The sequence below is a fragment of the Cheilinus undulatus genome, linkage group 22, assembly GCF_018320785.1.
Source record: "Cheilinus undulatus linkage group 22, ASM1832078v1, whole genome shotgun sequence".
Taxonomy (NCBI): domain Eukaryota; kingdom Metazoa; phylum Chordata; class Actinopteri; order Labriformes; family Labridae; genus Cheilinus; species Cheilinus undulatus.
Genome location: NC_054886.1, coordinates 35,954,696 through 35,977,424, shown reverse-complemented (window position 1 = coordinate 35,977,424; position 22,729 = coordinate 35,954,696). Strand labels below are relative to the sequence as shown.

The window sequence follows — 22,729 nt, the reverse complement described above, 5'->3', positions numbered from 1 at the left end:
AATAAATGAAACAACACCTGGATAAGTGCATGGTGGAGGTGAGAGGTAGTCTGAGGCTCATATTTAATGTTACAGAACGATATTTGAAAAATAAGAATATTAAATAACAGTGAAGTGAACTGAATGAATGCAAATAGACTGATGGAGGTGACTGTTTTTATCTTTCAGAGCCTGTTTTGGAGAACATGAGGTAAGAACCCTTTCTCTGCTGTCTTAATATTTCCTCTAAAGTCATGTTTGTCTTCTTTTAAATGTTGGGTATGGACATAGTTTGCACTGAAATGTTGAGATTGATCAAAAACAGTTCGCTAATGTCTTATATTACTCAGACAGCTCAGTGGACCGTCAGAAGTCATCTCAGCCTTTTTAATGTTCTCTGCTTTTCTGTCCATTACAAGCTCCTTTTTTTGTGTTACAGTTCATGTTGTAATCTTCACTCTACGTCTAAAAGCAGCTCTTTACCAAACAGGAAGTCAGCTACCCTTAGAGCAGAGGTTTTCAGACTTTTTTTGCCCAAGGCTCACCAAGGGTTAAGCCTAAAGCTCAAGGTGCACCATATTCATATTGTTAAAAGTGATGCAAAAACATGGCAAAACTGGGCAAGAAGTGGTGAAACAGAATAAAAAATGGGCAAAAATTGGCAAAAAGTATCCAAAAGGTGGGTTAACAGTGGCAAAAATGTGTTAAAAGTGTCAATAAGGTATAAAAAATTAGCAAAGGTAGTAAAAATGGCTTAACAGGGATGAAAAAATGTGGCAAAAATGGGAAAAAATGTGTCAGAACAAAGGTGAAAAAAGGAGAAATCTGTGTAATGATTTAATAATTGGTTTAAAGTTGCACAAATGTGGTTATAAGGGATAAAATGTGATGAAAAAATTGTTAAAAAATGGCCCTACTATGGTGAAATTGGTAAAAAAAAAAAAAAAGCCCAGACAATGGGTTAAAAGTGACAAAAACTAGTGAAAATGTCAAAAAGGTTGCAATAATGGCACACCAGTGGCAAGAAGTGAGAAGAATTAGGTTTAAAGTGAAGAAAAAATGGGCAAAAACTGGTTAAAAGTAGCAAAACAGTGGTAAAAACTGATTAAAAGTTACAATCAGTAAAAAGAAGATAAAAGTGATGGAAAAAATGGGCAAAAAATGGGTTAAAAGTAGCAAAACAGTGGTAAAAACTGATTAAAATTTACAAACAATTGGTTAAATGAAGTTAAAAGTGTTGAAAAAATGGACAAAAATGCTGCTGATCCGACACACATGCACTGATATGGATAAATCAAGCCTGGGGAGGCCCATTCTCTGGTGTTTTTTGTTGTTCAGGGACCCAGCCAGATCTGTGAGCAGGCCTGGTCACAGTACTTGCCATAAAGTCGTACTAATAGCGTACGGCTGTACACTAGTGAGCCTCGCCACGCCATTTGAGAACCACTGCCTTAGAGAAATCCAAAATGACACTAAAACGGTTTAAAATTGGAAATAATGGAATTTTAAAATGCGATTAAAAGGGTGCGATTAATGAGGATTAACTACGTAGATATTATTTTGACTGAGAGCCCCCTGGTGGTAGGATTTAAATACTATATAGTGTATAGTATAGTGTATTTAATGAGTCAGTCCTGTTTACAGTCTCTGTTCCACTATCTCTCGTTCTGCTGTCATTTGTAGATTTATGACCTCCACTCCTCTTCCCATCCGTCCACCTCCTCTCCTCTCCTCTCTAGTCTCATATTGCTCTCCCGTCCCAAACATTGTCCGTTATTTGTCCGTCCTTCTCCGTTCTCTCCTGCTCACGCTCCATCCGTCTGCTCCGTCCTTCTCTGTCTCGCTCTCCTTTCATTCCTCGCTGCGTTTCATCTCATTTAGACGCTTTGTATTCCACACACTCACCTACACAGAAGCGCCCAGACTGTCTGTGCTCATCGTCTCCGTGTCTGTTGGCCAGGTGAGCCCCGTGCCGTGTCATCGTCAGGGTCGATTCTCCTGCTCACGACCCTGCGGACGACCCCTGCCCTGTGGGAATCACAACTGCGCCAAGGAGTGTCACCTGGTGACCAGCAGCAGCAAGGTTGTCCACATTTGCTCCTTGTTTTAGATCATTTCATGCCTTTATTTACAGAGAACAGAGGAAAGAGTCTAAGATCAGGGAGTGGGGACTGACATGAGGGGAAGGAGCCACAGCAGTCAACCGTCAGGCTGAAAACAACAGAACCAAGGTGATTTAACAGAGGTTATCTAAGGAATCTTCAAACCCTCTCTCTCTTCAGTGTGAGGTATGTGAAGAGGGCTGCTCTAAGCCCCGCCCCCCCGGCTGCCCCCACCCCTGCCCCCGCCCCTGTCACCCCGGAGACTGCCCCTCCTGCAGCCAGATGATCCGCCAGCGCTGCCACTGCAAGATCAGCATGCTCTACGTGGAGTGCACGTCAGTACTCTCAACGTTTGACTCATGATACAGAGTTTTTAACATCCTTTGACACTGTAGAATAAAAATATAAATATTTATAATAGAACAGTCTACAATCAGGCCAGAGGTCATCTAGGGTCCATCCAGACTCAGAGCAGATTCATGTTAGTATTTATAATGAAGATAATCATGCTATTGATAAAGATTAGAAGAAATGTAACCACTGATTGATTGATTGATTATCCCTGCAGGAAGCTGACGTCAGCAGATGAAGAGACCAAGGTGACGTTGGGCTCCTGTAACAACCAGTGTCCTAAAGAGGTGAGCCCACAGACTAACACATCCATCTATGGAGACCTCTGTGTGGCCCCAGTGCATCATGGGAGTGTTTTTATCAGTGTAGTCAGCTGCCTCTCTTTAGTCTGAGTCTGATAATGTTCTTCACACAGGAAGTCACGCTCTCCTCTAAGCTCTCAGCCTCTGCCAGCTCCGTCACTCCTCCTCTCCTTCCCTCTATCATGCTCTGTGTCAGCACAAGCTTTTATAGCACCGGCAGCGCCGAAAACGTAATTTTCAGAGCCGACCACCTCATTTTTAGAGCCGACCACCTCATTTTTAGAGCTGATAACCTCATTTTTAGAGCTGATAACCTCATTTTTAGAGCTGAAAAACCTCATTTTTAGAGCTGAAAACCTCATTTTTAGAGCTGAAAAACCTCATTTTTAGAGCTGAAAACCTCATTTTTAGAGCTGATAACCTCATTTTTAGAGCTGAAAAACCTCATTTTTAGAGCTGATAACCTCATTTTTAGAGCTGAAAAACCTCATTTTTAGAGCTGAAAACCTCATTTTTAGAGCTGAAAACCTCATTTTTAGAGCTGAAAACCTCATTTTTAGAGCTGAAAACCTCATTTTTAGAGCTGAAAACCTCATTTTTAGAGCTGATAACCTCATTTTTAGAGCTGAAAACCTCATTTTTAGAGCTGAAAACCTCATTTTTAGAGCTGAAAAACCTCATTTTTAGAGCTGATAACCTCATTTTTAGAGCTGAAAACCTCATTTTTAGAGCTGAAAACCTCATTTTTAGAGCTGAAAAACCTCATTTTTAGAGCTGATAACCTCATTTTTAGAGCTGAAAAACCTCATTTTAAGAGCTGCTAACCTCATTTTTAGAGCTGATGACCCCATATTTAGAGCTGATGACCTCATTTTTAGAGCTGATGACCCCATATTTAGAGCTGATGACCCCATGTTTAGAGCTGATGACCCCATTTTTAGAGCTGATGACCCCATATTTAGAGCTGATGACCCCATATTTAGAGCTGATGACCTCATTTTTAGAGCTGATGACCCCATATTTAGAGCTGATGACCCCATATTAAGAGCTGATGACCTCATTTTTAGAGCTGATGACCCCATATTTAGAGCTGATGACCCCATATTAAGAGCTGATGACCCCATTTTTAGAGCTGATGACCCCATATTTAGAGCTGATGACCCCATATTTAGAGCTGATGACCTCATTTTTAGAGCTGATGACCCCATATTTAGAGCTGATGACCCCATATTAAGAGCTGATGACCTCATTTTTAGAGCTGATGACCCCATATTTAGAGCTGATGACCCCATATTAAGAGCTGATGACCTCATTTTTAGAGCTGATGACCCCATATTTAGAGCTGAAAAACCTCATTTTTAGAGCTGATGACCCCATATTTAGAGCTGATGACCTCATTTTTAGAGCTGATGACCTCATTTTTAGAGCTGATGACCTCATTTTTAGAGCTGATGACCCCATATTTAGAGCTGATGACCCCATATTTAGAGCTGAAAGACCTCATTTTTAGAGCTGATGACCCCATATTTAGAGCTGATGACCCCATATTTAGAGCTGATGACCCCATATTTAGAGCTGATGACCCCATATTTAGAGCTGATGACCTCATATTTAGACCTGATGACCCCATATTTAGAGCTGATGACCTCATTTTTAGAGCTGATGACCCCATATTTAGAGCTGATGACCTCATTTTTAGAGCTGATGACCCCATATTTAGAGCTGATGACCCCATATTTAGAGCTGATGACCCCATTTTTAGAGCTGATGACCCCATATTTAGAGCTGATGACCCCATATTTAGAGCTGATGACCCCATATTTAGAGCTGATGACCCCATATTTAGAGCTGATGACCTCATTTTTAGAGCTGATGACCCCATATTTAGAGCTGATGACCCCATATTTAGAGCTGATGACCTCATTTTTAGAGCTGATGACCCCATATTTAGAGCTGATGACCCCATATTTAGAGCTGATGACCCCATATTTAGAGCTGATGACCCCATATTTAGAGCTGATGACCCCATATTTAGAGCTGATGACCTCATTTTTAGAGCTGATGACCCCATATTTAGAGCTGATGACCTCATTTTTAGAGCTGATGACCCCATATTTAGAGCTGATGACCCCATATTTAGAGCTGATGACCTCATTTTTAGAGCTGATGACCCCATATTTAGAGCTGATGACCCCATATTTAGAGCTGATGACCCCATATTTAGAGCTGATGACCCCATATTTAGAGCTGAAGACCCCATATTTAGAGCTGATGATCTCATTTTTAGAGCTGATGACCCCATATTTAGAGCTGATGACCCCATATTTAGAGCTGATGACCCCATATTTAGAGCTGAAGACCCCATATTTAGAGCTGAAGACCCCATATTTAGAGCTGATGATCTCATTTTTAGAGCTGATGACCCCATATTTAGAGCTGATGACCCCATATTTAGAGCTGATGACCCCATATTTAGAGCTGAAGACCCCATATTTAGAGCTGATGACCCCATATTTAGAGCTGAAGACCCCATATTTAGAGCTGATGACCCCATATTTAGAGCTGATGACCCCATATTTAGAGCTGATGACCCCATATTTAGAGCTGATGACCCCATATTTAGAGCTGATGACCCCATATTTAGAGCTGATGACCCCATATTTAGAGCTGAAGACCCCATATTTAGAGCTGATGACCCCATATTTAGAGCTGATGACCCCATATTTAGAGCTGAAGACCCCATATTTAGAGCTGATGACCCCATATTTAGAGCTGAAGACCCCATATTTAGAGCTGATGACCCCATATTTAGAGCTGAAGACCCCATATTTAGAGCTGATGACCCCATATTTAGAGCTGATGACCCCATATTTAGAGCTGAAGACCCCATATTTAGAGCTGAAGACCCCATATTTAGAGCTGATGACCCCATATTTAGAGCTGAAGACCCCATATTTAGAGCTGAAGACCCCATATTTAGAGCTGATGACCCCATATTTAGAGCTGATGACCCCATATTTAGAGCTGATGACCCCATATTTAGAGCTGAAGACCCCATATTTAGAGCTGATGACCCCATATTTAGAGCTGATGACCCCATATTTAGAGCTGATGACCCCATATTTAGAGCTGAAGACCCCATATTTAGAGCTGATGACCCCATATTTAGAGCTGATGACCTCATTTTTAGAGCTGATGACCCCATATTTAGAGCTGATGACCCCATATTTAGAGCTGATGACCCCATATTTAGAGCTGAAGACCCCATATTTAGAGCTGAAGACCCCATATTTAGAGCTGATGACCTCATTTTTAGAGCTGATGACCCCATATTTAGAGCTGATGACCCCATATTTAGAGCTGATGACCCCATATTTAGAGCTGATGACCCCATATTTAGAGCTGATGACCCCATATTTAGAGCTGAAGACCCCATATTTAGAGCTGATGATCTCATTTTTAGAGCTGATGACCCCATATTTAGAGCTGATGACCCCATATTTAGAGCTGATGACCTCATTTTTAGAGCTGATGACCCCATATTTAGAGCTGATGACCCCATATTTAGAGCTGAAGACCCCATATTTAGAGCTGATGACCTCATTTTTAGAGCTGATGACCCCATATTTAGAGCTGATGACCCCATATTTAGAGCTGATGACCCCATATTTAGAGCTGATGACCCCATATTTAGAGCTGATGACCCCATATTTAGAGCTGATGACCTCATTTTTAGAGCTGATGACCCCATATTTAGAGCTGATGACCTCATTTTTAGAGCTGATGACCCCATATTTAGAGCTGATGACCCCATATTTAGAGCTGATGACCCCATATTTAGAGCTGATGACCCCATATTTAGAGCTGATGACCCCATATTTAGAGCTGATGACCCCATATTTAGAGCTGAAGACCCCATATTTAGAGCTGATGACCTCATTTTTAGAGCTGATGACCTCATTTTTAGAGCTGATGACCCCATATTTAGAGCTGATGACCCCATATTTAGAGCTGATGACCCCATATTTAGAGCTGATGACCCCATATTTAGAGCTGATGACCTCATTTTTAGAGCTGATGACCCCATATTTAGAGCTGATGACCCCATATTTAGAGCTGATGACCTCATTTTTAGAGCTGATGACCCCATATTTAGAGCTGATGACCCCATATTTAGAGCTGATGACCCCATATTTAGAGCTGATGACCCCATATTTAGAGCTGATGACCCCATATTTAGAGCTGAAGACCCCATATTTAGAGCTGATGACCACATATTTAGAGCTGATGACCCCATATTTAGAGCTGATGACCCCATATTTAGAGCTGATGACCTCATTTTTAGAGCTGATGACCCCATATTTAGAGCTGATGACCCCATATTTAGAGCTGATGACCCCATATTTAGAGCTGAAGACCCCATATTTAGAGCTGATGATCTCATTTTTAGAGCTGAAGACCCCATATTTAGAGCTGATGACCCCATATTTAGAGCTGATGACCCCATATTTAGAGCTGAAGACCCCATATTTAGAGCTGATGATCTCATTTTTAGAGCTGATGACCCCATATTTAGAGCTGATGACCCCATATTTAGAGCTGATGACCCCATATTTAGAGCTGATGACCTCATTTTTAGAGCTGATGACCCCATATTTAGAGCTGATGACCCCATATTTAGAGCTGATGACCCCATATTTAGAGCTGATGACCCCATATTTAGAGCTGATGACCCCATATTTAGAGCTGAAGACCCCATATTTAGAGCTGATGACCTCATTTTTAGAGCTGATGACCCCATATTTAGAGCTGATGACCCCATATTTAGAGCTGAAGACCCCATATTTAGAGCTGAAGACCCCATATTTAGAGCTGATGACCTCATATTTAGAGCTGATGACCCCATATTTAGAGCTGATGACCCCATATTTAGAGCTGATGACCCCATATTTAGAGCTGATGACCCCATATTTAGAGCTGATGACCCCATATTTAGAGCTGATGACCCCATATTTAGAGCTGATGACCCCATATTTAGAGCTGAAGACCCCATATTTAGAGCTGATGACCCCATATTTAGAGCTGATGACCCCATATTTAGAGCTGAAGACCCCATATTTAGAGCTGATGACCCCATATTTAGAGCTGATGACCCCATATTTAGAGCTGATGACCTCATTTTTAGAGCTGATGACCCCATATTTAGAGCTGATGACCTCATTTTTAGAGCTGATGACCCCATATTTAGAGCTGATGACCCCATATTTAGAGCTGATGACCCCATATTTAGAGCTGAAGACCCCATATTTAGAGCTGATGACCCCATATTTAGAGCTGAAGACCCCATATTTAGAGCTGATGACCCCATATTTAGAGCTGATGACCCCATATTTAGAGCTGATGACCCCATATTTAGAGCTGATGACCCCATATTTAGAGCTGATGATCTCATTTTTAGAGCTGATGACCCCATATTTAGAGCTGATGACCCCATATTTAGAGCTGATGACCCCATATTTAGAGCTGATGACCCCATATTTAGAGCTGATGACCCCATATTTAGAGCTGATGACCTCATTTTTAGAGCTGATGACCCCATATTTAGAGCTGAAGACCCCATATTTAGAGCTGATGACCTCATTTTTAGAGCTGATGACCCCATATTTAGAGCTGATGACCCCATATTTAGAGCTGATGACCCCATATTTAGAGCTGAAGACCCCATATTTAGAGCTGATGACCTCATTTTTAGAGCTGATGACCCCATATTTAGAGCTGATGACCCCATATTTAGAGCTGATGACCCCATATTTAGAGCTGATGACCTCATATTTAGAGCTGATGACCCCATATTTAGAGCTGATGACCCCATATTTAGAGCTGATGACCCCATATTTAGAGCTGATGACCCCATATTTAGAGCTGAAGACCCCATATTTAGAGCTGATGACCTCATTTTTAGAGCTGATGACCCCATATTTAGAGCTGATGACCCCATATTTAGAGCTGAAGACCCCATATTTAGAGCTGATGACCTCATTTTTAGAGCTGATGACCTCATTTTTAGAGCTGATGACCCCATATTTAGAGCTGATGACCTCTCCTCAGAGCTCTCCTCACCAGCCTGCTGATCACTCATACAGACAAAAACTGACTCCAGCTTTCCTGGGTAGAATCCGTGCCGTTGTTCTGGAATAGTTCAGTGTGCTCCGTGTTTCTGTTTCTTAAGGAAATTTCACAGACAGAGGATATAAAGGAGTCCTGACAGGCAGCAGCTGCAGACCTGAAAAATACCACTGTCAGAGGCCGCGCCCCCTCTTGATTTTGATTGGTTAGTGAGGAGAAGTGACATTGAAGAGTGTATCGTGTTTCAGCGGAGAGCTCTTTAAGTGCGATGGTAAACAGCCGACCCTGAGGACGTTTATCAGCCCAGATCCCTGGACCGCATGGTTCTGGATCAACCATGAGGACTGACAGCTGTGGACCCTGATTCACTCCTTCCCTCCTTCCCTCCTTCATTCTCTCCTTCACTCTCTCCATCATTCATCTGTTCCCTTTCTCCTTTTTCTGCCTTCCTTATTTCCTCCTTGACTTTTTCTTCCATCTTTCCTCCCTTTCCTTCCCTCCTTTCCTCCTTTCTTGTCTATGCGTTTCCTTGCCTCCTTCCTTCTTTCCTCCTTTCTTGTCTCCATCCTTCCTGCCTCCTTCCTTATCCCTTCCTTGCTTCCCCCTTTTTCTCTTCTTAACTTGTCTTTCTTCCTTCCTTCCTTCCTTCCTTCCTTCCTTGTCCTTTCTTCCTTCCATCTCTATTTCATTCTCTTCTTCTCTTCTTACCTCATCTTTCTTTCTTCCTGTCCTCCTTCCTTCCTTCCTTTCATCTGTTCTCGTTTCCTTCCCTGTTTCCTTCGTTCTTTCCTTCTCCCTTTTCTTTTCTCTCTCTCTCTTCTTCCTACTTCCCTTCTTTATCTCCTTTTCCATCCTTCCTTCCCTCTCCTTCTTTCCTCCCTTTATTTCTCCTTCCCACTTCTTTCTTTCCATCCTTCCTTCCTTTTCTTCTCTCCTCGCTCCCATCCTTTGCTCCTATTATTTCCTCCCTTTTGTCCCCCTCTTTCCTGTCTCCATCTCTGTCTCCTATCTTCTTCTTTCCTTCCCTTTCCGTCTCTGTCTTCCTTCTTCACACATCCTTCTCTCCTCCTTCTGTCCTCCTTCATCCCTTTCCTTTTCTTCTCTTCTTCCATCTTTCCTCCTCTCTCCTTCCTTATGTACTTGGCTCTCTCCTCCCTCCTTCAATCCTTTTCTCCTTTCCTTTGTCCTCCTTCTCTTTTCCCATCTCCTACATTCTTCCTCTTTTCTTTCCTCCATGTTTTTCTTTGTCTTTCTTATCTCCTAACCTCTCACCTTTCTTCTCTTCTCCCTACTATTCTTCCTTCTTTCTTGCATCCTTCCTTCCTTCCCTCTCTCCTTCTGTGTCCTCTTCAGATGCCTTTTCATCTCCCCTTTCTTCCTCGCTCCCTTTCCTTCTCCCGTCCCTCTCTCCTGTCTTCTTCCTCTCCACCCTTCTTCCCTTCCTTCTCCTCTTTCCTGCCTCCCCCTCCTACCTGGTTCCTTCCCTGGTTCCTCTCCTCTTACCCTCTAATCAATAATCAATACTAACGGGGGTGACAGCAGTAGAAAGCTGATCCGGTCCATGCCTCTCTCTGGTCCTCTCTCCAATAATCCGTTTAGCTCAGTGGCGCCAGACTCGCCCGTCTGTCTCTGAGTGTTTTGCTTTCACCTGGAAGTGATTTAGTGTTTTTATCCTGTCACTTACTGGCACTGACTCTGCTGTCCATGGATGTGAATCAAAGCGCCGCCTGTTCAGAGTTTGTTTGAGGAGTGAATGTTGGTGTTTCTGCTTCTAAAGCCTGCTCACACTCACCACCGCTCTCTGGGTCAGAATAATAAACATGACTACAGCTCTGTTCATGTTTACAGACGTTCCCTGTCAGATCTGAAAACCACGGTTCTAGATCTTTCCACAGCTCCAGGTCTCTGCTGATAAATGTTCTCATATGTTCATGTCGAGGCCAGCCAGAGCTTCAGAGGACTTCTCCAGTGGTTCAAAGAGTCTAAACACGGCGTTTTCAAAAACAATGGCTTCACTGGTAGAAGGTGAACGTGTTTCTGACTGTCAGCGCAGAATTACAGAGTTCTGGATCAGCTGGAGCACAACAGGAGAGCAGGGATGTTAAAGATCAAACTGTACAGATCCACCTCAAGAATCAGCTCTTTGGATCAGCTCATAGGGAGGATGAAGGGAGAGAGCAACATCCTGGTCCATTAGAAAGTTAACCTGTGATAACTATTTAACTTTAACCTGAATAATAACTACTCTTATCAGAGCAATGACACGTGAACGCTGCAGTACAATAGAGACTTTCTCAACATGTAAACGCCTTTTCTTCAAACAGAATGACCTTTTTATTGGTGTTGTTAACAGTGTGGACAAGCAGGCTGATATCAACCATCAGGAAAATAATGTTAGACTACAGAGCTAAGGCATGGTGACGGGAAATAAAGTAGAAGCAACTGGGACTACTTTAACAGAAAATAAATAGCATTAAAACAGGCAAGAATGGGTTAAATTGGGCAAAAGTGGCACAAATGAGCTAAAGCAACAAAAAAAAAGGTTAAAAAGCAGAGGAAAAATCATAGAAAGGTTGTGAAAAAAGGGTCCATTCTCTGGGTTTATCAGGGTCCGTTCTCTGGGTTTATCAGGGTCCGTTCTCTGGGTTTATCAGGGTCAGTTCTCTGGGTTTATCAGGGTCCGTTCTCTGGGTTTATCAGGGTCAGTTCTCTGGGTTTATCAGGGTCCATTGTCTGGGTTTATCAGGGTCCATTCTCTGGGTTTATCAGGGTCCGTTCTCTGGGTTTATCAGGGTCCATTCTCTGGGTCTATCAGGGTCCATTCTCTGGGTTTATCAGGGTCCATTCTCTGGGTCTATCAGGGTCCATTCTCTGGGTTTATCAGGGTCCATTCTCTGGGTCTATCAGGGTCCATTCTCTGGGTCTATCAGGGTCCATTCTCTGGGTCTATCAGGGTCCATTCTCTGGGTTTATCAGGGTCTGTTCTCTGGGTTTATCAGGGTCCATTCTCTGGTTTGTCAGGGTCCGTTCTCTGGGTTTATCAGGGTCCGTTCTCTGGGTTTATCAGGGTCTGTTCTCTGGGTTTATCAGGGTCCGTTCTCTGGGTTTATCAGGGTCCATTCTCTGGTTTGTCAGGGTCCGTTCTCTGGGTTTATCAGGGTCTGTTCTCTGGGTTTATCAGGGTCCATTCTCTGGGTTTATCAGGGTCCATTCTCTGGTTTGTCAGGGTCCGTTCTCTGGGTTTATCAGGGTCCATTCTCTGGGTCTATCAGGGTCCATTCTCTGGGTCTATCAGGGTCCATTGTCTGGGTTTATCAGGGTCCATTCTCTGGGTCTATCAGGGTCCATTCTCTGGGTCTATCAGGGTCCATTCTCTGGGTCTATCAGGGTCCGTTCTCTGGGTTTATCAGGGTCTGTTCTCTGGGTCTATCAGGGTCCATTCTCTGGGTCTATCAGGGTCCGTTCTCTGGGTTTATCAGGGTCTGTTCTCTGGGTTTATCAGGGTCCATTCTCTGGTTTGTCAGGGTCCGTTCTCTGGGTTTATCAGGGTCCGTTCTCTGGGTTTATCAGGGTCTGTTCTCTGGGTTTATCAGGGTCCGTTCTCTGGGTTTATCAGGGTCCATTCTCTGGTTTGTCAGGGTCCGTTCTCTGGGTTTATCAGGGTCTGTTCTCTGGGTTTATCAGGGTCCATTCTCTGGGTTTATCAGGGTCCGTTCTCTGGGTTTATCAGGGTCCGTTCTCTGGGTTTATCAGGGTCCATTCTCTGGGTTTATCAGGGTCCATTCTCTGGGTTTATCAGGGTCAGTTCTCTGGGTTTATCAGGGTCCATTCTCTGGGTTTATCAGGGTCCATTCTCTGGGTTTATCAGGGTCCATTCTCTGGGTCTATCAGGGTCCATTCTCTGGGTCTATCAGGGTCCATTGTCTGGGTTTATCAGGGTCCATTCTCTGGGTTTATCAGGGTCCGTTCTCTGGGTTTATCAGGGTCCGTTCTCTGGGTTTATCAGGGTCCATTCTCTGGGTTTATCAGGGTCCATTCTCTGGGTCTATCAGGGTCAGTTCTCTGGGTTTATCAGGGTCCATTCTCTGGGTTTATCAGGGTCCGTTCTCTGGGTTTATCAGGGTACCTTCTCTGGGTTTATCAGGGTCCGTTCTCTGGGTCTATCAGGGTACGTTCTCTGGGTTTATCAGGGTCCGTTCTCTGGGTTTGTCAGGGTCCGTTCTCTGGGTTTATCAGGGTCTGTTCTCTGGGTTTATCAGGGTCCATTCTCTGGGTTTATCAGGGTCTGTTCTCTGGGTTTATCAGGGTCCATTCTCTGGGTTTATCAGGGTCCATTCTCTGGGTCTATCAGGGTCAGTTCTCTGGGTTTATCAGGGTACGTTCTCTGGGTTTATCAGGGTCCATTCTCTGGGTTTATCAGGGTCCGTTCTCTGGGTTTATCAGGGTCCGTTCTCTGGGTTTATCAGGGTCCGTTCTCTGGGTTTGTCAGGGTCCAGGTTATTCTGATCCAGGAGAGATGAATCAACCCCAGGGTGAGAGAGTGTTTGTTTTCTCTTTGCTGTTTCCATGTTTCCTGTAGAAACAGACTCTGTCCTCTGCTCTGACACATCCACACTGAGGCTTCTTGTGTTTTTTCTGTTTGCAGCTCCTCTGCGGTCATCGCTGTAAGCAGGTGTGTCATCCTGGAGAGTGTGAGGAGAGATGTCAACAGAGGGTGAAGCTCAGGTGCGCCTGCAGGAGGATCAAAAAGGTAAACACAAATTAAAGACAGAGAAACACACCTGTCAGAGTGTTTTCACAAGAGGAACACCTTTCCACCGCTCCACTGTAATAATAATAATAATGACATCATACCTTTATTTGGATGGCTCTGTTAAAAACAAGAGTTTACTCAGAGCTTTGACAGAAGACAACAAACAGTAGATAGACAGTATCAGACATCACAAAGAGGGCTTTATATCATACTATATCCTGTTTTATTCAGTGGTGTGGTATTAAATGTTCTCTCACATGGTCCTGCTTCATATATGAGAATCTGTCCCTGTCTGCAGAGGTGGCTGTGCAAACTCAAGGGCAATGGAGGCTAATTTCATTACGCTGTATTGACTGTACATAGTCCTTTTAATGCATATGATAAATAAAACAATGACCTGGATTAAGATGCCCTTTAACCTCCTGAGACCTGAGCTTTTCTGGGAATACTAACTACAGTTATTTGGACTTATCAGGACCTGATAAGTTTAAAAACCCAGCCTTGTCTTTGAACAGGAATTAATTTTGACCAAAACATAAAGTCCAGTATCAACACAAACCCCCACAATTTCAAAGAAACTGCCTAAAATTTCTTTGAAAAATTCTTAAACACTTTTTTTAAGTTTCCCACAAAAATGACTCCAAATTTTATTTAAAAATTTCAATAAAACTTTATCATATTTCCTGAATTTCAATAAAAATTTCCCCTAAAATCCTGTTTAAATTCCTGGAAATGTTAAACTAATTCTCCAAAATCACAAAGCACATTCCCCAAAGCAGACAAAATATTTTCCCCAAGGTTCCATGAAAAATGAAAGAAAATTCCCCCAAACATGGTCACAAATTCCCTGAAAATTCCAAAGGATACCCCACAACCCCGTTTCCCAATCAAGTTCCCAGAATGAAAAGATAAATTTCCAAAGTTTCCTTCAGCATACCTAACGAAATCTAAAGTATTCTTTAAAAAAATCTAATAGAATTACCCAAAAATCGTAAATGCTTTTGCCAAATTAACAGAAAATGACTTCCCCCAAACATTAACAAAATACTTTCATGCAAAGTCTTCCAAATATAACACAACTTCCAGGAAAATTCTTGAAAATGTCAGAGATACAGTCCTAAAAATATCATAAATAAATGATATACATTTTGACGACGTTGTAGGAAAGCCAGAATGTGACGTCCTCATACGTGTACACAGGGTCTGAGAGGTTAAACAGTTTAAACAGTGGATGGAGTTACTCTACCACAGAGTTTCTAGAGCAGTGATTCTCAACGTGTGGCTCCTTTATGTCTTCATTTTAAATATTATTCCCCCAAAAACCTTCAAAAAGGGAAACTTAATTCCCCCTTTATACCATTGTTTGCCACTTTTCACCCATTTAAGCTGCCTTTTGTCATTAAATACCGCTTTTTTTCCTACTTTTTGCCCATTTTTGCCACTTTCTCCCAATTTTTCCACCTCAAGCCCATTTTAGCTAGCTTTGCCAATACCACTTGTTTCCTTTTTCCCCATTTTTTTATCACTTTTCACCCATTTAAACTGCCTTTTGCCATTAAATCCTACTAGTTTGTCATTTTTTGCCTCATCTTTTTGCCACTTTTTCCCCATTTTTTCCACTTTTAGCCCATTTAAGCTGCCTTTGCCATTAAAGACCACTTGTTTCATTTTTTTCCCCCATTTTTGCCCTTTTTAACCATTTTCTTTTCCACTTTTCACCCATTTAAGCTGCCTTTCGCCATTAAATCCTACTAGTTTATTTTTTTGCCCATTTTTGCCATTTCTTTTTGCCACTTTTTCCCCAGTTTTTGCCACTTTTCGCCCATCTGCTGTTTGCCATTAAATGCTACTAGTTTCTTATTTTTTGCCACTTATTTTAGACACTTTTCACCATTTTTGCCTATTTAAGTTTCCTTTTGCCACTAAATACCACTTGTTTCCTCTTTTTTTGCCCATTTTAATCACTTTTCACTTATCTTTTTGCCTTGTTTTTGCCACTTTTGGACCATCTTTTGCCACCTTTAACTCATTATTTTGTAACTTCTCACCCATTATTGCTACTTTCTGACTCTTTTTCCAGTTTTTTCTCCAAATTTTCTGCCCATTTCCATCCATTTTTGCTGCTTTTTGACCATTTTGCCATCTTTAACTTATTTTTATTGCTACTCCATGCTGTTTTTGCCACTTTTCACACCTTAGTTTGGGCCCTAAAAAAGGTCTTTTTCAACACTTTGGCTGTTTGGTTGAGCGGGGTTGAGTAACGCTGATCGAGGGTTTGTGAATGATCTACATGTGTTTCCATGGCAACAGGAGTTCCCGTGCTCACAGTCTGATCAGAGTGTCCAGTGTGACGACGCCTGCAGAGAGCAGCAGAGGAAAGTCAGCCAGGTAAACACACACTAACACACCTGCACGATTAAAGTGTCACACCTGGACACCAACTCACCTGTCTGTGTTTGTGTAGATGAAGGAGGCGGAGCTTAAAGCGGCTCAGGAGGAGGAGCAGAAGAAGCTGCAGGTGAGTGTAATGCTGTAAAGCTCTGATAACTTTAACGGTGATGTCATTGCCCGGGTCAGACTCCACGCTCTAAACACGCTAAGATCCTGATCCAGCAGGTGGAGGGTTTCAGGAGCCGCGGGATCTAAAATGACCCGTTTCATCTCATGTAGCACGCCATGGGGAACAGCACCTGTGGATCCTGAGCGACAGTGGTTCTGAGTTTGGCTTGATTCCAGCAGAGGGCGCTGTCCTATAGAGCGATAGATGACAGACATGATTGATTTTTCTCTGTTTCTACGGTCATATGTAAACTATAAAAGTCTTCACCCCGCGGATGTTTAACGTTTTTATTGATTTTACAAACCAATAAAAGAGTGAAACATCCTCAGGGGTGACTGCTGGATGATTAAAACCAGCCCGTCTTCATAGATGCTCACTTTAGTCCCTGTTCTGCCGTCTTTATAAACGGTTTCTTCTCTTGCTCTCGTTTTATTCGATGTCAGGAGGAGCTGGAGGCGTTCGAGAAGCGTCAGCAGCGAGGAGGGAGGAGGAGTAAGAAGCGAGGGAGGAGGGAGGAAGTGGACGACGAGCGGGGGAGGATGGGGTGGTGGAAGAGGTGTGCCGCCTTCGTTCTGGTCCCACTGGGCGGAGCTCTGCTGTCGATGGCCACCTACTACCTCCTGACCACGGCGTAAAGATCCTGTAAAGAGGAGGAGGCCGTCTCAGACTCCCTCTGTAGCTCTGCCGTCTGGATTTCTGTCTTTCCTTCTGCTCTGTATTCATCCTCTTAAGTGGACCGGTCTGTCTCTTCACGGTTAGTTTGGTAGTCTCTGCCTTTTAGAGCATGAAGGTGGAGATAGAAAGTCACTTTCACAGTAATAAAAAATACTTTAAAGCTTAAAAAATGCTTTATTGTTCTTTAAAGACCTGGAAATCTTTAGTGTTGAGAGTTATTGTTGAGCTGAAGCTGCAGCTCCATCACGGATTGTCTGTTAAACCCACAGCAGCATCACCTGCTCTCTAAATTCTCTTTCTTTGCTCTGATTTTTATTTGATTTTATTTTAGAATGAAAGTTGCCATGAATTTGATATTTAAGGCCCAGTTTTTCTAAAGTGGTCTAACAGGATTAAATGACCTGATGGAGTTAAATCTGAAATCTGGTTGTTAGAAAGACTTCAAGATTATTGAGTTGGGTTATATCGGGGGATGCAATCCAGAGGTTTTTAACCTTTGATCCGAACATTTAGGATGATCCTGATCCAGCAGGAGCCGACGCGAGAACATCAACATGCTGGTCAAATAAAGCGGCTTCTTTAAAGGCAGCTGGCTTTTAAACAATTTCAATCTAATGTGTCATTTATTTGTTAAAGACAACAGATGTGCAAATTTGTCCTTAAATTCACTGAATTATCATCAGTATCCAACACTGGATCTGTAATTTAGCACAGCATCTTTGAGCGTGTACGGTACAGCGACTGATCTGACTTTTAGAGGCTAAAAATGTCATACATTTGAAATGAAATGAAATATTTTTAAAATATGTTAGACTAAAATGTCTCCTGATTTAAGTTTATTTGAAAGTCCGGGCCCCAAAGCATCCATCAAAGAAAAATGAGGCCCTTAAATATCGGTGATGACCCCTGCTTTAGAGTTCTAGACATGATCATCTGTTGAAGTTTTGTTTTTCACATTTGTCTTTATGAAATAAAAAGCTGCTGAAAAGTTTTCAGTGTTGATTTTTTGACTCTAAACCTTCAGACGAGCATGGTTAAAGAGAAACTGAATCTCTGACATGGAGGGTTAATGTCTGTATAACACGTCTGCAGGAACACACGACTGCTTTCATAAACATGGCTCTGGAAATAAAGTCATCCATCCAGAGTTACAGGACTGGGTTTAATGTTTGAGTCTTTGAAGAAGCAGTGAAGGAAAACCAGTGAAACACCTTATCACATCTCCATGGAGGAAGAATTCCTCTGTTGGAGGGCTCGCAATCACTAGACTGTCTTCTCTAAATGACCTCACTTTATAGACTGTCTTCTCTAAATGTCCTCACTTTATAGACTGACTTCTCTAAATGTTCCCACTTTTTGGACTGTCTTCTCTAAATGTCCTCACTTTATAGACTGTCTTCTCTAAATGTCCTCACTTTACAGACTGTCTTCTCTAAATGTTCCCACTTTATAGACTGTCTTCTCTAAATGTTCCCACTTTATAGACTGTCTTCTCTAAATGTCCTCACTTTATAGACTGACTTCTCTAAATGTTCCCACTTTTTAGACTGTCTTCTCTAACTGTCCTCACTTTATAGACTGTCTTCTCTAAATGTCCTCACTTTATAGACTGTCTTCTCTAAATGTCCTCACTTTATAGACTGACTTCTCTAAATGTTCCCACTTTTTAGACTGTCTGCTCTAAATGTCCTCACTTTATAGACTGTCTTCTCTAAATGTCCTCACTTTATAGACTGTCTTCTCTAAATGTCCTCACTTTATAGACTGTCTTCTCTAAATGTCCTCACTTTATAGACTGTCTTCTCTAAATGTCCTCACTTTATAGACTGACTTCTCTAAATGTTCCCACTTTTTAGACTGTCTGCTCTAAATGTCCTCACTTTATAGACTGTCTTCTCTAAATGTCCTCACTTTATAGACTGTCTTCTCTAAATGTCCTCACTTTATAGACTGTCTTCTCTAAATGTCCTCACTTTATAGACTGTCTTCTCTAAATGTCCTCACTTTTTAGACTGTCTTCTCTATATGTTCCCACTTTTTAGACTGTCTTCTCTAAATGTTCCCACTTTTTGGTCTGTCTTCTCTTAATGTCCTCACTTTATAGACTGTCTTCTCTAAATGTCCTCACTTTTTAGACTGTCTTCTCTAAATGTTCCCCATTTAAAGACTGTCTTCTCTAAATGTCCTCACTTTTTAGACTGTCTTCTCTAAATGTCCTCACTTTATAGACTGTCTTCTCTAAATGTCCCCACTTTTTAGACTGTCTTCTCTAAATGTCCTCACTTTATAGACTGTCTTCTCTAAATGTCCTCACTTTATAGACTGTCTTCTCTAAATGTCCTCACTTTATAGACTGTCTTCTCTAAATGTCCTCACTTTATAGACTGACTTCTCTAAATGTTCCCACTTTTTAGACTGTCTTCTCTATATGTTCCCACTTTTTAGACTGTCTTCTCTAAATGTTCCCACTTTTTGGTCTGTCTTCTCTAAATGTCCTCACTTTATAGACTGTCTTCTCTTAATGTCCTCACTTTTTGGTCTGTCTTCTCTTAATGTCCTCACTTTATAGACTGTCTTCTCTAAATGTCCTCACTTTATAGACTGTCTTCTCTAAATGTTCCCACTTTTTGGACTGTCTTCTCTAAATGTCCTCACTTTATAGACTGTCTTCTCTAAATGTCCTCACTTTATAGACTGTCTTCTCTAAATGTCCTCACTTTTTAGACTGTCTTCTCTAAATGTCCCCACTTTATAGACTGTCTTCTCTAAATGTCCTCACTTTTTAGACTGTCTTCTCTAAATGTTCCCCATTTATAGACTGTCTTCTCTAAATGTTCCCAATTTTTGGACTGTCTTCTCTAAATGTCCTCACTTTATAGACTGTCTTCTCTTAATGTCCTCACTTTATAGACTGTCTTCTCTTAATGTCCTCACTTTTTAGACTGTCTTCTCTAAATGTTCCCACTTTTTGGACTGTCTTCTCTAATTGTCCTCACTTTATAGACTGTCTTCTCTAAATGTCCTCACTTTATAGACTGTCTTCTCTTAATGTTCCCACTTTTTAGACTGTCTTCTCTAAATGTCCTCACTTTATAGACTGTCTTCTCTAAATGTCTTCACTTTTTAGACTGTCTTCTCTAAATGTCCTCACTTTATAGACTGTCTTCTCTAAATGTCCTCACTTTATAGACTGTCTTCTAAATGTCCTCACTTTTAGACTGTCTTCTCTAAATGTTCCTCACTTTTAGACTGTCTTCTAAATGTCCTCACTTTATAGACTGTCTTCTAAATGTCTTCACTTTTTAGACTGTCTTCTCTAAATGTCCTCACTTTATAGACTGTCTTCTCTAAATGTCCTCACTTTATAGACTGTCTTCTCTAAATGTTCCCACTTTATAGACTGTCTTCTCTAAATGTTCCCACTTTTTAGACTGTCTTCTCTAAATGTCCTCACTTTATAGACTGTCTTCTCTAAATGTCCTCACTTTATAGACTGTCTTCTCTAAATGTCCTCACTTTATAGACTGTCTTCTCTTAATGTCCTCACTTTTTAGACTGTCTTCTCTTAATGTCCTCACTTTTTAGACTGTCTTCTCTAAATGTTCCCACTTTTTGGACTGTCTTCTCTAAATGTCCTCACTTTATAGACTGTCTTCTCTAAATGTCTTCACTTTTTAGACTGTCTTCTCTAAATGTTCCCACTTTATAGACTGTCTTCTCTAAATGTCCTCACTTTATAGACTGTCTTCTCTAAATGTCCTCACTTTTTTGACTGTCTTCTCTAAATGTTCCCACTTTATAGACTGTCTTCTCTAAATGTCTTCACTTTATAGACTGTCTTCTCTAACTGTCCTCACTTTATAGACTGTCTTCTCTAAATGTCCTCACTTTATAGACTGCCTTCTCTAAATGTCCTCACTTTATAGACTGTCTTCTCTAAATGTCCTCACTTTATAGACTGTCTTCTCTAAATGTCCTCACTTTTTAGACTGTCTTCTCTAAATGTTCCCACTTTATAGACTGTCTTCTCTAAATGTCCTCACTTTATAGACTGTCTTCTCTAAATGTCCTCACTTTTTAGACTGTCTTCTCTAAATGTTCCCACTTTTTAGACTGTCTTCTCTAAATGTCCCCACATTTTCGACTGTCTTCTCTAAATGTCCTCACTTTATAGACTGTCTTCTCTAAATGTCCTCACTTTATAGACTGTCTTCTCTAAATGTCCTCACTTTATAGACTGTCTTCTCTAAATGTCCTCACTTTATAGACTGACTTCTCTAAATGTTCCCACTTTTTGGACTGTCTTCTCTAAATGTCCTCACTTTATAGACTGTCTTCTCTAAATGTCCTCACTTTACAGACTGTCTTCTCTAAATGTTCCCACTTTATAGACTGTCTTCTCTAAATGTTCCCACTTTATAGACTGTCTTCTCTAAATGTCCTCACTTTATAGACTGACTTCTCTAAATGTTCCCACTTTTTAGACTGTCTTCTCTAACTGTCCTCACTTTATAGACTGTCTTCTCTAAATGTCCTCACTTTATAGACTGTCTTCTCTAAATGTCCTCACTTTATAGACTGACTTCTCTAAATGTTCCCACTTTTTAGACTGTCTGCTCTAAATGTCCTCACTTTATAGACTGTCTTCTCTAAATGTCCTCACTTTATAGACTGTCTTCTCTAAATGTCCTCACTTTATAGACTGTCTTCTCTAAATGTCCTCACTTTATAGACTGTCTTCTCTAAATGTCCTCACTTTATAGACTGTCTTCTCTAAATGTCCTCACTTTTTAGACTGTCTTCTCTATATGTTCCCACTTTTTAGACTGTCTTCTCTAAATGTTCCCACTTTTTGGTCTGTCTTCTCTTAATGTCCTCACTTTATAGACTGTCTTCTCTAAATGTCCTCACTTTTTAGACTGTCTTCTCTAAATGTTCCCCATTTAAAGACTGTCTTCTCTAAATGTCCTCACTTTTTAGACTGTCTTCTCTAAATGTCCTCACTTTATAGACTGTCTTCTCTAAATGTCCCCACTTTTTAGACTGTCTTCTCTAAATGTCCTCACTTTATAGACTGTCTTCTCTAAATGTCCTCACTTTATAGACTGTCTTCTCTAAATGTCCTCACTTTATAGACTGTCTTCTCTAAATGTCCTCACTTTATAGACTGTCTTCTCTAAATGTCCTCACTTTATAGACTGACTTCTCTAAATGTTCCCACTTTTAGACTGTCTTCTATATGTCCTCACTTTATAGACTGTCTTCTCTAAATGTCCTCACTTTATAGACTGTCTTCTAAATGTCCTCACTTTATAGACTGTCTTCTCTTAATGTCCTCACTTTTTGGTCTGTCTTCTCTTAATGTCCTCACTTTATAGACTGTCTTCTCTAAATGTCCTCACTTTATAGACTGTCTTCTCTAAATGTTCCCACTTTTTGGACTGTCTTCTCTAAATGTCCTCACTTTATAGACTGTCTTCTCTAAATGTCCTCACTTTATAGACTGTCTTCTCTAAATGTCCTCACTTTTTAGACTGTCTTCTCTAAATGTCCCCACTTTATAGACTGTCTTCTCTAAATGTCCTCACTTTTTAGACTGTCTTCTCTAAATGTTCCCCATTTATAGACTGTCTTCTCTAAATGTTCCCCACTTTTTAGACTGTCTTCTCTAAATGTCCTCACTTTATAGACTGTCTTCTCTAAATGTCCTCACTTTTTAGACTGTCTTCTCTAAATGTCCTCACTTTATAGACTGACTTCTCTAAATGTTCCCACTTTTTAGACTGTCTTCTCTAAATGTTCCCACTTTATAGACTGTCTTCTCTAAATGTTCCCACTTTTTAGACTGTCTTCTCTAAATGTCCTCACTTTATAGACTGTC

General features: G+C 41.2%; 1 protein-coding gene across 5 annotated transcripts in view; it reads left to right on the top strand.

Moving 5' to 3' along the window:
• Window positions 1–17,839, top strand: part of nfxl1 (nuclear transcription factor, X-box binding-like 1) — a 35,162-nt gene extending 17,323 nt beyond the window's left edge. For all 5 annotated transcript variants that reach the window (XM_041779291.1, XM_041779290.1, XM_041779293.1 and 2 more), the window contains 8 exons: window positions 169–190; window positions 1,940–2,062; window positions 2,262–2,416; window positions 2,650–2,719; window positions 13,506–13,610; window positions 15,924–16,001; window positions 16,078–16,131; window positions 16,617–17,839. In XM_041779291.1, coding sequence (XP_041635225.1) covers window positions 169–190; window positions 1,940–2,062; window positions 2,262–2,416; window positions 2,650–2,719; window positions 13,506–13,610; window positions 15,924–16,001; window positions 16,078–16,131; window positions 16,617–16,808 — 799 coding nt within the window. In that variant the 3' untranslated portion in view covers window positions 16,809–17,839. The remainder of the gene's footprint in view (window positions 1–168; window positions 191–1,939; window positions 2,063–2,261; window positions 2,417–2,649; window positions 2,720–13,505; window positions 13,611–15,923; window positions 16,002–16,077; window positions 16,132–16,616) is intronic.
• Window positions 17,840–22,729: the final 4,890 nt, after the last annotated feature.